This window comes from Ovis canadensis, chromosome 15 (genome assembly GCF_042477335.2).
Source record: "Ovis canadensis isolate MfBH-ARS-UI-01 breed Bighorn chromosome 15, ARS-UI_OviCan_v2, whole genome shotgun sequence".
Taxonomy (NCBI): domain Eukaryota; kingdom Metazoa; phylum Chordata; class Mammalia; order Artiodactyla; family Bovidae; genus Ovis; species Ovis canadensis.
Window position 1 is genome coordinate 50,704,864 of NC_091259.1, and position 21,903 is coordinate 50,726,766.

The window sequence follows — 21,903 nt, forward strand, 5'->3', positions numbered from 1 at the left end:
CACGACTGAAGCAACATAGCACACACACACTCCTCCTCCACTAAATCCATAGAGCTAATTGGCCACTGTTATGCGGGTCTCAATAAAGGGAGAAAGAAAGAAATACCACTGCATTGGAAATTTAGGTATAAAGTAGTCCCCTGTACTTTATTGTTATGGAATAAGAATAAGAAAATAAGGACATAAACTATTCAAAGTTGAATATTTGGGGTTTTCATGAGAACATTGTGGGTACTCCTAACCTATATGGGGAATCAAAGATAAAGGCATTCTTAGATGATAAGAAAAAAATGCCTGCTAAATATTTAAAAGAGCAGAACCTGGGAAACTGAGATAATCAGGAAACCAGTAGCAAAATTTTTCTGTTCCTTAACCCAGTGTCAAGTATGCTTATGGAATTAACCCTAGAGAGAATCTGATCTAAGAGAGAGGATGCCATTGCATCCTTTTCCTTCTTAGACTCTTGGACTGGATCACCAGTGACTATACAGCTACTACTTCTACTGCACTAATAACAACAGAGGAACATTTTAAAGAAAGAAGTATCTTTAGAGAGATCTTTGGCCAAAGGTCTCCATTTCGGTATGTGTATCTGCAGGCTTGCCTCTGGGGGCAGTGAAAAGATCATTTATTGGAACCCGGGCTTCTCACAGTCACATGGAAAGCCATACAAAAATTACTGCTACCCATCACTATTGACTCTTCTAATATAAAGCTTTTATGATTTCACAGAACAAAAACTTCTTCTATGATGATTATTCCACCAAAAGACCAAATTATGTAATACTCTTTGCTCTTCTGAAGAGGCCAAAACAAATAAAACTGATACTTAATGATGCATTTGCATTGTGAAGTTCACAAACTAAAGCACAAAGGCTTATATTTATAGAAATAAGCTGGGGTTGTTTTTTTTTTCTTTTAATTGAAGAGAGCTATATGTTTCCCTTTGACATTAGAACTTTGAGTACATTTTCAAAAACTTTGAAAGGTTAATTTTAATTCTCTCATTGTAAAAATAAGTAGGAAAGTAAATTAGGACAGTTCTTAACATGGACTTTTTTTTTTTTAAGTTAGAACATGCAGTACCAATTAGGAATGTTGTTGTTTTTAATCCTCCCTAAAATACTTGGTTATTGGGTAAACTCTTCCAACATCTAAAATTTTAAAGGCTTCTGTAACCTGTGATTGCAAAATTGAGGGAGTTTCCCATGTACACCACATCCTCTGATAAAATATAACTTCCACCAAATATAGCTTCTTCATATCTAAGAAAGATACTTTCCCAGTAGTGAACTTCTGCTTAATTAAAAATTTCTAATGAAAGTTTATGCTCTTTAAAGTTAACTGAAACCTGATGAGTTTGTGTAATTATTATATTAGAGGTGAGTTTTACTAATAGGTTAGTCTCTCACAAAGTATAAGTGTTTACAGAGTCCTAAATAGAAATCACTCCAGGTGGACATTAAAAATCAAGCCTGACTAACAAAGAAAAATGTGGGTAATATATTCAAAATTATATTGTTTTTAGAAATTTTAAGTTACTATCCCTGACGTTTTAAGTTAGTTGGGCTCCTAATATTTTATTTCCTGACTATTACAGTTTATGTTTGAGCATAATGATGCCTCATAGAAGTTCCGTGATTCAATTTTTGGCATACATAGCACCTCTAACCCTAATATAAACCTCTCTTGGTTAAAGATCCTCTTTAGAAGGAAGTTTTTAATCCTCTACTTTGAGCTATCTCATTTCTTCAAAACCTGTTTCTGCCATCAAGTTTCAGATGATAGTGAACTCCCCACGAGTACCACTCTGAAGGCCTCGGAGAAATCTACAATGGAACAGCTAGTAGAAAAAGCTTGTTTCAGAGACTATCAGCGTTTAGGTTTGGGAACCATAAGTGGCAGTTCTTCTCGCTCTAAACCAGAGTACTTTCGAATCACTGCCTCCAACAGGATGTATTCACTCTGCCGGAGGTAAGTCTGTTAGTCTCTCCAAAAGAGAGCTTCCTTTCTTCCATTTGAGTCTTGAATGGGCTATTTGCATCCATAGCCAAGAGAAAGAGATGCTGGAAAATGGGAGCAGGGTGTCCAGGGTAGTGTATTTAAGGGGCATTTCTTGTGCCACATGTGCAGGCGTCTCACTGACATTCTCCGAAGTATAGCTGTATCACTGAACAGTGCCTGTGTTAGACCAGAAAGTGGACGGTGATAGGTTTTGTCCACTTTATGAATTTCCCATATTTGTCTTTCTCTTCCCATTTGCCCCTCTTCTAGCATGCCTGAGATAGCTTGAAGTAGGAATAGAATTTGCCCAGGCAGAGGAGAGATGAAAATATACTGTAGGTCAAGGGACTGCAAACTTTTTCCTTAAAGGGCCAGATAGTACATATTTTCAACTTTACACAGCGTATGTTCTCTTTTTGCAGCTATTCAACTCTGCCACTGAAGCAGCCATAGCCTGTACGTAAAGAAATGGGCAAGGCCGGTTTGGGCCCACAGGCCATAATTTGCTAATCCAATTGTAGGTTAGGTTTCCTTATGTTGTCTAATTAGAATTTTTTCAAGAGATATTACTTAAAGAATTTAAATGAATACATGTTCTTTTTTCTATTGTGTCTACTGCTCTTTTATATATATATCTGTTAAGCCCTATTTCCTGCTTTATATCTTTTAAAACTACATTTTTACCCTCCACAAGTTTGATCATTTTCAGGTAAGTTCTTTTCTTTGCATGTATAAATTTCTGGTTTGATTAAATACAATAACACTGTGAAAGTACTTTGTAACTTGGAAGTCTTGTACATATTTTAGAAAGTTGTCTTAATGTTACTATTAGTTTCAGCCCTGCTGTTCTTGAAGAACTGTAGATATCTCATTTTAAATGACAGTTTAAGTGTACAAATACAAATGTGAAGCTTGAGAAACGAATTGGGAATCTAGATTGACATTTGAGATAAATAAAAATTTCACATGAAGTACCGAAAGGCTGTGACTTTGTTGAGTATGCAGTAATTTTCTTGATATTCTGTCCTTCTAACTAAATTTTAAGTGTAAGCAAAGGCATAAGGTGTGATGTCCTGCTATTTGAGAAGCTGGTTATCAAAATTTTATCTGACAGTGAGAAAACAGATGTTATTTATCATTTCACTCTGTCAGAAACAAAATAAAATCTTAATAGACCATTTATTCTAATGATTATTATAAGGAAATTATGGTGATATTAAATAGCATAAACCTTTAAGCTGTTAGAAGGAAATGGAATAGTAAATAATCCAAAAGAAGGCAAGAAAGAGAGGAAAGGAATCATGCAGCAGATGGGACAAGTAGAAAGCAAATAGTAAGATGGTAAATTTAAATTCAGATATATCAGTAATTATGTTACTTATAATATTGATAAATGTTCCAATTAAAAGAAAAGGATAATCAGAATTTGTTAAGCTTTATGCTGCTTTTAAGGGCTATATCTAATATACAAAATTTCCAAAAGGTTGAAAGTGAACAGAAAGAATACAGCATGCAAAACCACCTTTTAAAAATAGAGCTATTGTCAATATATAAATATTAAAATATATTTTAAAGTAAAATTCTACTAGCAATAAAAAAAGATGGCTCATAATGACAAAAGGTTCATTTCATTCAGAATTCATTATGACCAAGTGTAGCTTATTACAAGAATGCTAAACTTGCTTAACAATTGAAAATTAATCACATAGTTCACCACATTAAAAGAATTACAGACTATTGTAAGTTCATTGTATACAGAAAAGCATTTTATAAAGTATAATATATGAGTTTTTATAAAAAACTTTATGCAGATTGGAAGTACAGGGAGAGCTTCTTAATTTCCTAAGTGTCTGAAAAATATATATATCCTGCAGCAAAAATTACTTAATGATAAAGTATTAACAACTTTTACTCTGAAATCAGGACAAAAATGCCTGCTATCACCATTTCTTGTCAGTGTTATACTAGAGGTCTTAGGAGGTACAAAAAAATTAGAAAAATAAATAATAAAAGAAAGATTGAAAGGAAAGAAATAAAACTGCTTTTCACAGATGATCTGATTATACAGATAGAAAACCTGAGGGACTCAACTGATAAACTTGTTATATTAATAAGCAAATTTGCAATGTTATTATAAAAAATTAGTCATATATATACACCAAAAACAAATAATTAAAAGATGAAAATTTAAATGATGTTATTTTGATACTATTAGTACTATTTAAAGTAGTACTAAAAAACATTATTAAACACTTGGGACTAAATCTAATACAAGATGTATAAAATCTCTACATGGTTCAAAACAGTATTAAGGATCACAAATAAGTAAATATTTAATGTGCTTGGACTAGAATATTCAGCACTCTAAAACTGATTCCTCCACACATTGACCTATAGAGTCAATACAATCCCAATCAAAATCCCAGCAAAATGTTCATAGAAATTGAAAAGATGATTCTAAGAGTTACATTAAAATGCAAAAGGCCAGAAGTAGCAGGATCATCTTATAGAATAATATTACAGGATATCAAGACTTTATATAAAAAAAAAGACTTTATATAAAGTAACAGTAATTAAGGCAGTATGGAATGTTCACAGGAATAAACAAATAGATCACTGGAACAAAATAGGGAATACAGAAAAATCTCAACATATGAGAACACTTGGCTTAAGATAAAGATAGCATTTTAAAATAGTAGAAAAAAGATATTTTTCAGTATATGGTGCTAGATATCCATACAAGGAAAAAATTAATTTTGACCTCTACCTTACGCTGCACAGGCAAAAATCAATTCCCACTGATCTGTAGAGCTACATGATCTACATGAAAAAGGTTAAAATTTTAAATAAGGCTTCTAGAAGATATTTCTTAAGACAGGAAAAATGCTATCCATAAAGTAAAAGATTGATAAGAAGTTTTATATATCAGAAAACATCATTAGGGGAATAAAAAGGCAATAACCAAAAGCAGAGGATATCCTCTTTTGTGAGGATATCCTAAAATGCTTATGTGACTCTTGGCATAACTGATGCCATCTTGGGCCCTAACAGTTTCTCCTGTCTTTTCGCTGACCCTGCCCAACACTGTACTATGCAGTGAATCACTTCTCTGTCATCAAGAGCTTTGTAGTCAATAGATATTGTTTAATGCTTATTAGAACCAGGTAGTCTGTATGCTCTGTTAGTTCCCAAACAATGATGAAAACCTTCCCTGAAGTATTCCCAGGGCTCTTGAGACTAGTGACCTATTATTCTTAACTTGGGAATGCACATCCTGTTTCCAGGCACCTACCACCTACCACCTAGGTTGACTATAAAATTGTCCTGGGCTCAGAGTATAGTAGCAAATGTTTCCTAATCGTTATCCACTGATAGATCCCACCCTGTAAGTAAGTTACCCTCTAATGAACTGATCCGTTTTATTATTATATTTATATAAATATATAAATTTACTTATGGAGCTGCCTGCCTCATGCTTTAATCTCAAGATGCCTTCTCAATTTGGTAGGCACTTTTAGTTCCCTCCATCTTCCAACAATGCTCATCTTTAGTCTTCAGATAAATACAAATTCAAGTCCCAATGAGACAACTTTATACTGCAAAAATGGCTAGTAAAAAATGTTGAGCAAGTAGAACTCTTTATTGCTGGTGTAACTGTAAATTGGTTAAACAACTTTAGAAAGCTCCCTGGCAGCATCTACTAAACTTCTAGACATGTACTGAACATGTGCACAATCTGTTATATATTTCTTGGAAAGTCTACTCCATCTGGGAAAGCATACGTACTCCCAAAAAACAACTACAAGAATGTTCATGGCAACATGTTTCTTATATAGTCAAAAGCTAGACAGTACTCAAAATTAACAATAAAAGGGTTAGATAAATAATATAGTCACATAGTGGGATAATATACACCAACAGTCCCTACCTTTTTGGCAACAGGGACCAGTTTCATGGACCTGCAGGTGGAGGTGGGTGTGGGGGGTTAGGTTATTATGTGCTTTATTTCTAATCTTACGCCACCTCTGATCTGAGACGAGGTACTGATCTATGGCCCAGAGGTTGGGGACCCCAGCTCTACAGCAACGAAAATGAACAGACCACAGTTGCATGCAATAGCATGGATGGGTCTCATAAACATACTGTTGAGAAAAAGATGCCAGACGCACAAAAAATAAATTCTATTTGTTCCTTTTGTGTAAAATTCAAAAAACAGGCAAAACTCATCCATGTCGTTAGCAGTCAAGGATGTTTAATGATAATCTTTGGAGGAGGAAAAGGGAGAAACACTGATGGGGAGGTGACACAGGGGGACTTTTTGGGTGCTGGTAATGAACGGTCCATTTCCTGACCTAGGTGCTAATGATACGAATTTCTTTTTGTGTTAATTCATGTATGTTTCAAGCCATTTGTATATGTGTTATTCTTTGATTAGAAGTTTCCACTTTCCAGAGTGAGTCAGTGTTGCTCAGTTGTGTCCGACTCTTTGCGACCCCATCGACTATAGTCCATCAAATTCTCTAGGCCAGAATACTGGAGTAGGTAGCCTTTCCCTTCTCCAGAGGATCTTCCCAACCCACGGATCAAACCCAGGTCTCCCACATTGCAGGCAGATTCTTTACCAGCTGAGCCACAGGGAAACCCAAGAACACTGGAGTGGGTAGCCTATCCTTTCTCCAGCAGATCTTCCTGATCCAGGAATCGAACCAGGGTCTCCTGCATTGAAGGTGGATTCTTTTACCAACTGAACTATGAGGGAAGCCCTAAAAGTTTCCACAGCAGCTCCTAAAGCCCAGTCTACCTCAAGGCTTCCTCTGGTACCCATGGCTGGTAGCTCTAAGTAGTGGTGGTAGAATAGGGTGGGTGGCAGGATAAATGGATATATCTTTCATGCTAAATGACACTGGTCCTGAGAGTAGCCTCTGCTGGCCTTCAGGCTCTATGCTTTTTACCCTAGCACCAGTGGCTATCCAGCCGTCACTCAGGCCCATGCCTGGGACCAGGAAAGTCTTAGATCCTGTGTGTAGCAGAGCATGGTCTGTGGTGCTAGTGCCATGGAAGGAAGGGATGGGGGAATGGGGTAGAGGAGTGTGTTGGTTCTTTCCCAGTTACTGAAACAGTACCAAAAGGTGTTAAGCATTACTCTCTTATCTAATACACAAAATTACTATAGTATCTAGAACCAAACTGCTGCTAAGTCACTTCAGTCATGTCCGACTCTGTGTGACCCCAGAGACAGCAGGCCACCAGGCTCCCCCGTCCCTGGGATTCTCCAGGCAAGAACAAGGGCAATAAACAGATACTAAACAGGAGTTAGAAAGAGAAAGCCCTTGCTGTACATCTGAAACTAACACAACATTGTAAAACAACTGTACTGCAATTTAAAAAAGAAAAGAAACAGAGGACCCTAATAATGGAACTGCTTTTCAAGTGTCTTCATGAACGATTATGTCTACAACTATGACTCTTTATCAGTTTGTGGTATTAGAAAAAGACAGCCTATAAACCTGAAGCACAAAAGTGCTAGGCTTTCACAATGCTTCCAGGGAATCTCTGGGTAAATAAGAGAAATAAAATTGGCATTTACTAAAGTCATTGAAGGTTATATGACCATATACTGGGTTTTCTCTCCCTGCTCTCAGAACTGACTTATAACAAGATAAGGGATTAAAAGTTCTGGAAGTGATTAGTTGCACAGTATTGTGACTATGTCACTGATTTGTGGACTGAAAACGGTTAACATGTTAAGTTTCATGTTAGGTACAGTTTACCACAATTCTAAAAAAAAATCACACACACACAAAAGACATGGGGTTAGAAGTTAGGAGGTTATTAACATGGAATCTCTTTAATATTTCTAAATAAACTAAAGAACTGATTTGAAAGCTGCCTGTCTTCTTGTACTTACCTATAAAAACAAGATAAATAAGTTTTTATCTATCTTGTCTGTTTTTAATTTTCCCAGCATCATATCCTGCAACTTTATGAGCTAATCTTTTTTTTTAATTATCAACATGTAGTGTTAATAAATATTTACACTCATTTGACATTTGAACATATTGTTTTCATACCAAACAATCATTTGGTTTTGATTTTTAATCCTTTCACCATCTCTGGCATTCCGAATGTTAGTGTACTTTATCCTCTGTTGTCATTTCAGTAATCCAAGGAGTTGACAGTTTGATTTGTCATTCTCATAAAGTTGACATTAATACATTAATCTTGCAATCTTTATTCAAGTTGTATATAAGCCAAGGGAAATCTTGTTTAATGGAGGCCTTTTTAATAGTTCTGTATGACATTTTTAATTTTTACACTTAACATTACTCAGCAAAAGCTTGCAGTATCACTGAAGAAGGCTTATTTAAAAAAAAAAAAAGGTTAATAGATGAGTTAGTTGTTTTCACTATCTAGGCCTTTTCTTCTCAACCCCTAAAGAACTGAATTGTTTCGTGTTTGAAATATATGTCTTATCTCTCCACCAATGTTTCTGAGTCTTAGAAAATTGCTGTGAACTTATGAAATTCATATTCTTGTATTCTTTCTCTCCCCGTTTCTTTTTTCTTCTCCTCCCCCCACCCTGCCTCGCCCACCCAAATGATCCTGTTTCTCCTCTGCATATCCCTGAAGCTATCCTGGCCTTTTAGTTGTACCTCAAGCTGTACAGGACAGTAGTTTACCAAGAGTAGCCCGCTGCTATCGACACAATCGCCTGCCTGTTGTATGTTGGAGAAACTCAAGAAGCAGTACCCTGCTCCTCCGATCTGGAGGATTCCATGGAAAGGGAGTGGTTGGCCTTTTTAAGTCTCAGAACTCCCCTCAGGCAGGTAAGCAACTCTCTACAGCACTATTCTGATCCTTCCACTTCTGGGTATTCAAAAAATTAAGGAGGTAAAGTCCAGCAATGCTAGTTGTGCCCTTTCCATCAAGCCTCTCACATGTGAACTTTTCCAGTGTGCTATGTATAGTCTGTACAGTTTAAGAACTAGAGTTGACAACATGGGGCTCCACCTTGAATTTGACATCTTGCTTAATATGTCTGTCTATATTTGAATTTTAATAGAAATTAACATAGTAAAGTCTTTGGTTCTAGGCTGTTTTCATTTCAGCAAACCAGAGTATCCACAAATGGAAACAGATAATAATAATTGTTTTCTTTTGGGAGGGGAAGTATTCAGATATATTTAATAGCTTCAGAAGTAAATAGGTATTCTGTCCTATGTGATATAAGATATCCTATCTCATTCCTACATGTCACGTACGCGCGCGCGCGCGCGCACACACACACACACACACACACACACACACACACACACACACACACACACACACACACACACACACACAAGTCAGCAACCTAATGACCAAAATCCTGGTTTTGGAGCGCTCAAACGGAAAGGTTTTTAGGAAGCTAGAGGCTGGTCAACGTAAGAAGAAACGTACACTAAGTAAGTGCGGTGCCCTTTTTCTGAGGATGCTTCTGAGCGCTGGATTTGAGGTCTGAAGTCAGTCAGAAGCTATATTTTGCTAACCTTTCTCATAACCTCTAGCTTAAAACAGATGCTCAAAAAATTTAACCAAGGACCACTAAGATACCAGATTCAATTTAGGAATGACTTCCCTCTTTGGAAATGAGCAAACTCAAGTTCAGTGGTTCAGTAGGTAGAACCATGTGCTTTTTGATATGTCTTCTTTATTCTCATCCATTCCTTCCTGAGAGTTCAAAGTTGGCCAGCATGTCTTTGATCATTCAGTTGACTTGAGGACATTATACACACAGTGCTATATTATTGGCCTCCCTCATGACTCAGACAGTGAAAAATCAGCCTGCAATGCCAGAGACCGAGGTTTGATCCCTGGGTCATGAAGATCCCCTGGAGAAGGGAATGGCAACCCACTCCAATATTCTTGCCTGGAGAATCCCGTGGACAGAGGAGCCTGGTGGGCTATATTGTTATTCCACTTGGCATGGAATCTCAACATATATATATATACTGAAGGCAGTTGGCTTTTAACTTTTTTTGTCCTAAGGAATCTTCTCAAGCCACATAATGGGGATGATAGAACATAGCATATGTAGATTACATAAAGTGAGTGAATCATCTCAGGAGCATTATTATGAGCATATCACTGAGCTTTTAGTTGGAAAACTTGAAATTGTCTTGTTCCACTCATTTCTGATTTTTCTCTAAATTTATTGTTTTTCACACTTTTTGAACTCACACATTTACTCACATTTAAATATCTTTGAAATGGGAATGTGACTTACAGTTCATGTGATCAGAAAGAATTGTGTCTTGCCTTAAATGGCAGTTTTTAAATTCTCATTAAATAAAATAGTAGTACATCTTATAATTAATGGCATTTTAGAGTTTATAAAATATGATGGCACTTTAAAGTTGATAAAATATAAGATAGTAATGCTAATTATTTATTTCCTAGTCATGTTCCTAGTCATGACAGTCCCCTCCCAATACCACTTTAGAGTACCTGGGCCATTTTCAGTGATTATGTTTCATTCCATGCAAGCCAGGCTCAGACCCCCTCTAACCAGAATTGCTCTCACTGTTGTTTCCATCTGCACATACTTTTTGATCCTGTTTTCGAAGGACCAGGGGATTGAGCAGTAGCTGCTCCTATGTCGTCATCTTCCTCCACTCTTCCCACAACAACCCTCTACAAGTTTATGTCCCCTGTTAGGCCAGTGTGACAGAATTGGAATACAGTTACCGGTATTGGGAAGTCTCACTTTTGCTCATTCTGGGATGCTGAGGGAACCCACTCCACCTCTGCTCCCGAACAGAAGCATGGGTCATCAAGGAAATGTTGTCTTCTGTGAATCTTTATTTTGAGCTGGTTGGATAGTGAAAAACCATACCTGTACTTGGGAGGACAACTGTGTGCTGGCTTTCCAGGCCTGGGCTCTTTCAGGGAGGATGATGAGGCAATCTGGAAGTAGATGTAGTGAAACCATTATCATCAGAGGATTAGCTATTTAAGTTTGGAGTTTTAAGTGGGGCTGGTTTCTATATTTGGGTGTGGTGACTTGAAGACCATGTCTAGAAGGAATAAGCATATGTATATAGAGTGAGCCTGTTTTATTAATATAGAGATGGTTTTACTTAATATCTTTTCCTTTTATAGCTCCTACCTCCTCTTTAGAATCTTCCAGTAGCATAGAACAAGAAAAGTACTTGCAAGCATTACTGAGTGCAGTTTCTGTCCATCAGAAACTCAGTGGCAATAACCCTCTTACTGTCAGGCCAGCACTTGCTCTGTCTCCAGGTAAGACTTGATATAATGTATTTCTTTTTGACAGCTGTGAAAGGTCATATTCATTCCTAGGGTTAGCCTCTTTAGTTATTTGCATTGTTCCGTCAACATGACCCCTTAATATTTTACCTTATGGTGCTGTAACTTTAGCTTTCATCAGGGTACCACTATAAATTTCTAGTAAATAGTAACCAAATTTAGAGATTCAGTTATTTCCTTTTAAAAAGAGTAGTAGGAGAGGTGGTAGGAAATACAAAGTCATGTGAGTTTTTTTTCCTGAAATCTGTTTTACACAAAGTTTAAAATATCAGTATTAGAGTTGAATATGTAAGTTGAACATGTTTTACTGAATGTATATTTATTAAAATCATCATGTATAAGTTTGAAATTCCTGAAATATCTGTGGCCTTTTATGATTTGCAGTACAGTTTGTTTTCACTAGATTTGGATGAAGCCATTAAGACTTGTACTAATATTCTGTTTCAGTTATCATGTGATGGAACCCCAAAGGGTTCATGTAGAGGTAACCCTAATGTGTTAGACACAGGAGCATGTGACTTGAGAAGCTGGTCTCCTTGGCTTAATCAGCTGTTTGAATTAGCTCAACATAAGCAGAAAGTGGCTTTTCTTGTAAAGTAACACCATGCATGCCTTGCTTCATTTATCATTCAATTCTCTGATTGCGCTTGCCAAACCTAACTCTCTATAATCTTACAGATGTGTGTATCTCTGAGGAAATAGTAACAGAGCCTTGTTATCTCTATTAAGCTTTTGGTACTTAAAAAGTACAATGTTTGGCAGCAATTAGACATGCTACACATGAAGATAACTTTTTGTCATTTGAGTAATGTTAACCCCAACGACATGGTTTTTGTTCTTCTTTTTGGCTGACTTTAGGGACTGAAAGGAGGACTTCAAGAATGTCCACTGTGCTTAAGCAGGTAGTGCCAGGACATTTGGATGTAAACCCATCCAATAGCTTTGCTCGAGGAGGTTAGTAAGACTGATTTTATAACTGAGCCCTGATACAACCTTAAAAGCAGAAAATTTTTTTCTAGATAGTGATACTTTAAATCAACTAATGATTAAATTTGTTTTTAATCACCCTTTTCTAAATGAATGATCAAATGTATTACTAGCATGGTGACAGATGAGTTTAGCTTCATGGAACAAGAGGTATAATAATTGCTGAAATCTTACATACTGATGAGTTTGGGAGCACTGGATGGGGAGGGGAGCGTGGAGCATGTCTAAATGGTGACTCGGCCCTGGCAGCATTCCAGGATGCTTCAAGTATGCAGGGTAGAAAGGCTGAGCACAGAAGCATAAACAGCTAGGGCGATGTGAGCCCAGACTCGAAGGCTGTGCCTCCAATGCCTGTTATTTTTACTCTTGTTCTCGGAAGTGCCTGGTTGAGGAATAAGAGACAATAGTTCAGCATCGACATAAAGACTCTATTTTACAAAATTCACTTGTTTCCCTTTTGAAAACCAAGATTGCTATGCACATCTCCTGGCAATCATACTGATTCTTCAGATACTGATTCTTCAGATTCATCAAAACTTTGTGATTGCAGAGTTTCCTAAGAGCTTTCACCCTTCTTCAGTTATCTTCCTAATCAGGCCTTAACATAATTGTATTAGTTTGCTTGGGCTACTGTTACAAAATGCCACTGTGTGGCTTCAACAACTATTGTCTGAAAGCTGCGTGTTCAGAGTCAAGATGTTATCAGGTTTGGCTTCTTCCGAGGGCCATGAGGAATAATCTGTTCTGTGCCTTTCCCCTAGCTTCTGATGGTTTGCTGGCAATCTTTGGCATCCCTTAGCTTGTAGAAGCATCAGCCATATCTCTGCCTTCATCTTTACATGACATCCCTGTGCACCTGTCTCCAAATTTCCCCTTTTATAAGGACACCAATCACACTGAATTAGGGGCCCACCCCACTGAAGTGTGACCTCATCTTAACTAATTACGTCTGCAGTGACCCTGTTTCTAAATGAGGTCACGTTTTCTGAGGTGCTAGGGGTTAGGATGGCTTCAGCAATACGTGAACCGTGAAATTCCAGATGTTCAAGCTGGTTTTCGAAAAGGCAGAGGAACCAGAGATCAAATTGCCAACATCCAGTGGATCATCGAAAAAGCAAGAGAGTTCCAGAAAAACATCTATTTCTGCTTTATTGACTATGCCAAAGCCTTTGACTGTGTGGATCACAAGAAACTGTGGAAAATTCTGAAAGAGATGGGAATACCAGACCACCTGACCTGCCTCTTGAGAAATCTGTATGCAGATTTCCTTGCAGTCCAAGGAACTCTCAAGAGTCCTCTCCAACACCACAGGTCAAAAGCACTGATAGCATCATCCCTCCTCATATAGAGCAGCAGGAAAGGACTGGGGCAAGCTTGGGATATCTCAGAAGATTCTCTGTTAACATGAATATGGCAGGTAGACTCACACTCAGACTGGCCAGGGCATAACGACATGTAGACACTTGCATGCCTTGCCATTAGTTCATTTCCTTGTTCCCATCCTCAAGTATAGTCTTCATTTTTCCAGAGAGCTAGGTACCACTTCACCAGCAGTTCCTCATTTACCCTGTGTGGAAAGAGCCCCCTATCCTGAAATCTCCCTACCAGCCTTCTCCTTTTTTCTATTCTATTTTCACTGTTTTCCCATCCCTTTTCATTGTCATAGAATCTTAGTTCCTGCTTTCCTTCTCCACTGTGCCTCTTACCTACCCTCCTTCACCCTTTTGCAGTCAGGGTGATCACTTAGCATTGAACATGCATGTTGAAGACTTCCTAAGACGGGAGAAGCAACCTTTTTGCTTCTTAACTGTAAGAACCAGTTAAGAAAAGATGAAGATGTGAATAGATAACATTGCTTTTCATTTAAAATGGCAGTAGGTTTTGTGCCCTATGAGCAAAATGCAGATATTTGCAACTTGGATAAATTATCTTGTGTAGAAAAATGCCATGAGAAAATCCACCTCTTAAATATAAAAATGAAATAGCTGGATGTATTTGAGAAGTAGCCACACGGAGGAAAATTTTTAAATTTTTCCTCCTTTACATTTCCATAGCCCTTTAAGTTCCCCAGCAGTGTTATTTTATCCTTAAAATAACCTTCAGGACAGGTGTTTCAAGAGACTTTGAGAGATGACATGACCTAGCCAAGATCACTTAGCAAATAAGAGCAGAACTGGGACTAAGATTAGTTCAGTCCATTTCAGTGCAGCATTCCCTGAATATAACTTATACATCATGCATTTTGCTAGGCATAAGGTTACTTTGATAAATACAGTACGCTGTCCCTACATCCAACCCTAGCATCTCTTTTCCTTCTTTCCTTGCTTTGTTCTGAACAGAGTAGAGAGAATACCATTGCTCAGGAAACTCACGCTCTGAACAACACTGCATTCCCATGGGTGGGATGAACTAGATGACTTCTTCCCTGAAGCAACCTCTTTATCCAGACCCTTCTGGACAGATCCAGGGCCACATGGTTGCTTAGGTAACAAGACACTAAGAGTTTAGTTCAGTTATATTCAGACTCAAACTGCGGGCCTACCACTTCGTGTATGATAGTAAGCAACTTAGGAAACCTCTTCATTTTCAGTGTCCTCATCTGTAAAATGGAGATAATAAATAGTATTTTAGCTTTCAAGTGGTTATAAGGAAAGAATGAAATATATGTTAAGCGCTTAACTTAGTAACTGGCTCATTATTAATAGGAGCTCAGTGAATGTCAGTTCCATTATTATTATTGAAGTTATTGTCATTATCGTTGCTTAATACTCCACTGAAATGGGAGGGAAGTCTATATTTGAATGTAAATTGCCGTAAGTCTGGTTGCTCTTCACTGGCAAAAGGCAGGCAGATAAAGGAAATATGCTTTAGGCCTAGACCAATAACTTTCAAATTTTTTTGATCACGACTTACGGATATAAAATATGTTTCTTACTGTATGTATACATATACCTTTGTATATGTATGCAAAATGTATGTAGACTATAATGAAAGTTTCACAAAACAGTATTCATCCATATACCACAAGCAGTGCACATAGCTTTTTTCTGTTCTAATCTGTTTCACTTCTTTAAAAATACAGTTTGACCTTCTAAAATCATTTCACAAACCACTAAGGAGGACTCTGCAGTTTGGAAACACACACCTCCAGGTTGGTGTTAGCATGCTCAGGACACATATTTGACACCTGAGAATCACTTAGGAAAATAAGTAGACCTCATCACCAATGAAGTAGTGTCATACCTTTGGGTAACATGATTGCCAGATGGAATTACAGTTGTTTAAGTCCTGTGTTGGCCCCATATCAGTACAGGCTGTTTTCTCATTGCTGATTTTCTGCTCAGTGATAAATACTTGGCAGTTTTTCATTAATGAGGCTCTGTTTGAGAAAGTACTTACTTATTTTAAAATTTAATACCCTTTTTATTCTTTCTGGGCAAATAACTGAGTTCAGGATATAGTAGAAAACCACAACAGTTCACATGTATCAATTTTCAAAAAGAAAATAATCAACAAATGTTTGCAGTACCTACATTTCAGGCTCTCAGCATGGAGATAAGACTATTTGTGGGGAAATCCCTGACAGTCCAGTGGCTGGGACTCTGTGCTTTCACTGCTGAGAGCCCAGGTTCAATCCCTGATTGGGGAACTAAGATCCCACAAGACGCATGGCACAGCCAGCAACAACAAGGACTAAATGTGATTAGGTCTCTGCCCTTTGGAACACACAATCAAGTAGAATAAGATGTGCAAATAATCAATGTGCTATGGGATCAGAGTTCAAATAGAGCTCTCTACAACTCTAGGGACAGTCAGGAATGGTTTTCAGAGTTTACATTGTTCCTGGATCTTAAGGAATAAGGAGTTTGTCAGGTAAAGAAATGGGAGAGGTCATTCTAGGCTGACGGACTAGAGTAAGAAAATGATATATTTAGAGAACAATATCTCAAAATCAGGGAACCAACCACTCAGGCATCACTGTAAGCAAGCATTTACTGATCTGTATTTCAGTACGAAAGCTCAGAACCTTGACAGAAAGGAGACTAGTTGGCTCCCACACAGGAGGCCTTGCGCCTTTTTCAAAAGCTTTTTGTTTTGTCTTGTAGTAGCATTTTCTGTGTACCAACAGCCAGCACCTCTGCAGCCCTGAGCTTTCTGACTTCTTTTGGCTACTGAAACCATCAGTGCCCTTTGTTTCCTGTTTCCAAAGGAGTGAGGCAGAAATGAAAGATCATGTCTGATGATTTTTCTTTTATCAAATTATGTCATATTTATGCAGTTTTGAAATAGATAGCGTAATTATCCTGCCATTAATGTTTTCAATCCTTAATAAGAACAGAATCCTTTTCCTTAAGTGACTTGAGCAGTTCTTTTGCTCAGGAAAGAATGTAACTGTGACTTACTTCTCACCATGTTTGTTATTACCAGGTAAAGTTTGCCACAGTCACGAAGCACTTTCTGTCAGAAAAAAAAAAAATTACTCAAATTACAAAAGTATTATCTTTGATACTACCTATCATTTTGGTGCAAGTAGGGATTTTAGGAGAAGTCATTACGTCAGCCATCACAAGCTATATTTTTTGTGGCATTGGGTATTGTCACAGGATCATAAATTTTTGCTGTACATAACTATTGGCTTATGGAAAATAAATGGAATTTCCAAGTGAAAAGAGAAAAAAGAAGATAGTGTGGCAATGCTTACTGCTCTACTGCAAATACATGCCCTTTGTTATTCCAAATGGTTGGTAGAGCTTCATTCCTGATATGATGCCCTTCCTCAAAGAATAAATATGTCATATAGCAAATCGTATTTGCAAATCAGTTAGCCTCATTAAGTACCAGGACCAATGTATTCCTAACATTCACCCCCTCCCCAAATTCCTTAATTTTATTATAAAAATTTGTTTGTCACCAAACGACAACCTCTAAAAGCTTATTCCATTTGGTATAATTTTTTAGTGGCACTCTTTGCCGTGCTGTCCATTTCATTGTGCTTATAATATTTATAAACAAGTGCTGAAATTTCATTTAACAGACAGTTCATCTTTTTTGTGTGACTGTTTATTTGTTAATCAAATAAGCTTTTTACTTGTTAATAAAATCTTCTGCTTTTATTATATTTACATTTTCCCTATTGTTAATTTAATTTTTAAAATTAACCTGTTCTTCTCTTATGCAATTTGCTCTGATGTCTGCTGCTATGTACATTTCATTCCTCCCTCCTTCTTTAATCTTACCTACCAGTGCATGGGTACAGAGATAAATGTTTTACTCAGTCCAATCCCAAATCTTCAGCTAAGGGAAGAGTCCGTAATCAAGGTACTGTATTATTTGTCCTGATGTATCACTGTTTTTAACCATCTTCATATGAAGGCATATGTGTTACAAGTGACTTTTTTCACATTTGTTTGTCAAATTGTATTCTTTATTCTCATCCACATTCTGAATTTCCTCTGTGACTTCATTTACAAAAAAATTAACACTTGCCATAGTATCTAAGAAACTTCATAGGTTATAATAGATTCATTCATATTAAGCAGAAATTACAAAACCTTTTCTTGAGAACTGGTCTTCTGACCCTATAGATGCTTATAAAGAGAGAAACAGATATGACATTATCATGGTAACTTCTGGTCACCTAGAAACATGGCTTGATTTAATATTTGTCAAAGATTAAAGCTTCTCAAAGAGCCTTTCCAAATCTAAAGAAAGCTCTTTAGGGAAGCAGTAGCAGTGTTATGTACCCCTGTGACTCCATCACCAGCCTGACACCACAGTCTATGGGCATTTCTAAGGACCTCTGTCAAATTCAAGATGTATTATATGCCTTTGTGTTTAAATATTTAATATTTGATAGTCTAACTTGCATATAAAATGCTTGATTTTTCTAATTAATATAATTAAGGTCAACTTAAGAGATTCTTCCTAGTAGCTTAGCTTTGTCTTTCCCTTAGAAGACATCTGCTTTTGACTGTCCCTCTTAAATAAAGCCTCCTAAGAGTGAAATGTACATTACTAAATGTGTAACTTTTCACCGTTTCTCCTGGATACTGGGGGGGAAAAAGATAAAAATATAATCTTTACTGACTTAAAATTATATCATTTTGGCATGATGTGCAAATATTAATTCTAAATCCAGCCTCAAATTTTAGTGGGTTTAGTAAAGTTCTGATTTACTTCTTAATATGGATTTCTTATTGAACTGACTAAAGCAGAAGACTGTTCCTTCCTTCTTTACTGAAGCCATGAGGAATTTACTCCCGTGTTCTCTTCCGTAGGCTTCATTATTGCCTCCTGCCCACATTTTTTTCTTTCCTAGAGTCAGTGCACTCTATTTATGATCTCAGTATGTATTTATAAATACTGAATTCACATCAGTATGCAAAAATAGAATTGACTTGGGTGATTTCTTAAGTTCCTCTGAGCCAAATGATTTTTGGAAACGCTATGTTGAATAATGCTTTTATGATGCAGATGACCAATATGATATGTGATTACTTAGATGAATTAATTTGCTATTACCTCTAAAACCGTACCTGCAGAGCTTGCATCTTTTTCCCTATCCAGTGGCAGTCTCACATCAGATTATCTCACTCAACTGTTTTGACTTTTGTGAAGGTGTTTGGGCAAGTCTTCGCTCTAGCACTCGCCTGATCAGCTCTCCAACATCCTTCATTGATGTTGGCGCCCGGCTGGCAGGCAAGGATCACTCGACCTCCTTCAGTAACAGCACTTACCTGCAAAACCAGCTCTTGAAACGTCAAGCAGCCCTTTATATATTTGGTGAGAAGTCACAGCTAAGGGTAAGATTTCTTTTTCTCACTTAGAAACTTCATGGATACAGGAAGGCAGGTTCTAAAACTTATTTCATAAACCAGTTTTCCTAGAATTTTTTTCTTTTTTTTTTTTGCAGCTTGGATTCTTAACCTGGAGTTAATAATCAATCTCAAAAAAATTGGCTCATGAATATGTTTACATATGTGTCTGCCTGTACTTATGTAGAAGGAGATACGTATGCATACACACATATGCATATTTATTACCCTTGAAAAAAGTGCTTATTCATAATCATTTTCTTTTTTCTTTGGTTGAAGTATAGTTGATTACAATGTTGTTAATTCCTATTTTACAGCAAAGTAATTTGGTTACTCATATTGTATACATTCTTTCTTTAATATTCTTTTCCATTATGGTTTATCATAGGATACTTTTTTTTAATTGGAGGATCATTGCTTGGGACTTCCCTGGTGGCTCAGATGGTAAAGAATCCACCTGTAATGCAGGAGACCCAGTTCGATCCCTAGGTTGGGAGGATACCCTGAAGGGCATGGCAACCCACTCCAGTAGTCTTGCCTGGAGAAGCCCTGTGGACGGTGGAGCCTGGCGGGCTACAGTCCACAGGGTCATAAAGAGTCGGACACGACTGAGCCACTAAGCTCAGCACACATATATACATTCTTTTTTTAATATTCTTTTCCATTATGGTTTATCATAGGATATTTTTAATTGGAGGGTAATTGCTTTACAATGTTGAGTTAGTTTCTGCTGTACAACACCATGAATCAGACATAAGTATATATATATTCTTTCCCTCTTGAGCCTCCCTCCAGCCCTCTAGGTCATCATAGAGCACCATGCTGATCTCCCCATTATACACAGCTTCCTGCTAGCTATCTGTTTTTCACATGGTAGTGTATATATGTCGATTCTACTCTCTCAATTCATCCTCCTCCTCCTTCCCCGCTGTGTCCACAAGCCCATTCTCTATGTCTGTGTCTCTCTTCCTGTCCTGCAAGCAGGTTCATCAGAAACATTTTCTAGATGGATATATATATGTATTAATATACAATATTTTACTCTTTCTGACTTACTTTGCTCTGTATGACAGATTCTAGGTTCATCCACATCACTACAAATGACCCAATTTTGTTCCTTTTAGTGGCTGAGTAATATTCCATTATTATATTCTTCATTGTTGATGAGTAAAGAAGTTGTGGTACATAATCATTTTGAAAATCAGCATAAACATCAAGACTGTTAGGGAATATACATTTAAAAAAAGAAGAAAGAAGGCTATTCAGGCTGTGGTTTTCCACTCTCTCAGTTCAGCTTCCAGAATCTGTGCCCGTTGCAAAACAGATGTTTCTGTTCTTCGTAAACCTATTGATAAAGCTATAGGAAGGAGGACGAGTGGAAAGAGGAGTATGACACTGCATATGGAAGCAAGGGAAGGCTGAGGTTGTACTTCTTAGGTTACATTTTTTTAAGATTTCTCAAGGCTGTATAGAGAGACACATGTCCTCTAAGACATGTCAGAAAATGTAAAATATTAATTAGCTGCTAATCAACTTTATTCTTACTTTTCAATTATGCTAAAGAGCTTCACTGTGCTCAAGTCCTCTAAATTGTAAAGACAGTCTCTATCTCCAAAAGCAACATTAATTATTCTGGATTTAATGTTTTGCAATTCACACATTACAAAATAAATTTCATCGTTACTGACAGGTGTGTGGGAAATAAAAAGCATTTGTTAATTAAGAAATCCTCTCAAGTTTAGTCCAGGGCTGCGGTGAGCACTGGACAATCTAGGCAGACCTTCAGTTGAACTGAAGAATGGAGGCTGCAAGCAGGATCCCTCAGGCTTGGTCCAAAGGATGCCAGAGCCTGCGTCAGCTCCTCTGTGGCAATCTAGCTGGCACTTCTCCCGCTGCCTGGACTGCTGTAGCCACTTAGTCCCCAGGCTTTAGGGCAGAATGAAACTGCTGGGTAATGCTCAGTTTTTAAATATGCACACGTGTCTTCTGATGCAGCAGGTAATCTTACGTCCAGAAAATAATTGGGATGCTTTTCAACAGTAGCCCAGGGAGGCCTGCACAGCCTCCTTGGCACCAGTGTCTTTCCCAGAGCACAGATTCCTCACACTTAAGCACACCACTTATGATCTGAGTCACTCCCCAAGGTTTGTCTCCTGAATGCACATCTCTACCACTCCCTCTGCACATCAGTCTTCAGATAAGCTGTCCGATCAGGCATATACAAGTAAGAAAGACTGGCCACTAAGACCCTTCCTCCTCTCTTCCCTCCCTTCTCTCTTTCATCAATACAATATTATATTTAAAAAGCATAATTCCATAATCCCAAACAAAATTTATGGCACATTATTTATTAGGATTTTCTTGTATTCCATTCACGTTTTTTGTTGAACTCCGTCTGTAGATGTGGGTGCATGTCTGTTTGATGTGTGCCTCAGTCTGGCCAGCACAGTGCTGCCTAGCTACAGCGCCACACCTTTTTCTCCCAGCAAAAGGAACCCAACACAGGAAACCCATAAGTGAGAGTGCCTTATTCTAAATAATCTGGAATTGGCTTTATTTACCATTTTTAATTCATATACTTTAATATCTTGGTGACAAATTCCTTATGACAGTGTGTCTCAACACTATGGTTGATAACTCCTGCTTTATAAGATAAGTATGAAAGTGTTACTCTGTCAGTCACGTCCAACTCTTTGTGACCCCATGGACTATAGCCTGCCAGGCTCCTCTCTCTCTCTGGAATTCTTCAAGTTAAGAATACTGGAGTCGGTTGCCATTCCCTTCT

The 21,903-nt window shown here is 37.5% G+C and overlaps 1 protein-coding gene across 4 annotated transcripts in view; it reads left to right on the forward strand.

Moving 5' to 3' along the window:
* The window catches only part of SBF2 (SET binding factor 2), a 500,673-nt gene that overhangs the window by 439,605 nt on the left and 39,165 nt on the right, over positions 1 to 21,903 (forward strand). For 2 of the 4 annotated variants that reach the window (XM_069554404.1, XM_069554406.1), the window contains exons 26-30: positions 1,776 to 1,974; positions 8,635 to 8,831; positions 11,149 to 11,289; positions 12,175 to 12,270; positions 18,922 to 19,106. In XM_069554404.1, the coding sequence (XP_069410505.1) occupies positions 1,776 to 1,974; positions 8,635 to 8,831; positions 11,149 to 11,289; positions 12,175 to 12,270; positions 18,922 to 19,106 (818 nt within the window). The remainder of the gene's footprint in view (positions 1 to 1,775; positions 1,975 to 8,634; positions 8,832 to 11,148; positions 11,290 to 12,174; positions 12,271 to 18,921; positions 19,107 to 21,903) is intronic. The other 2 variants (XM_069554405.1, XM_069554407.1) reach the window with 1 other exon arrangement.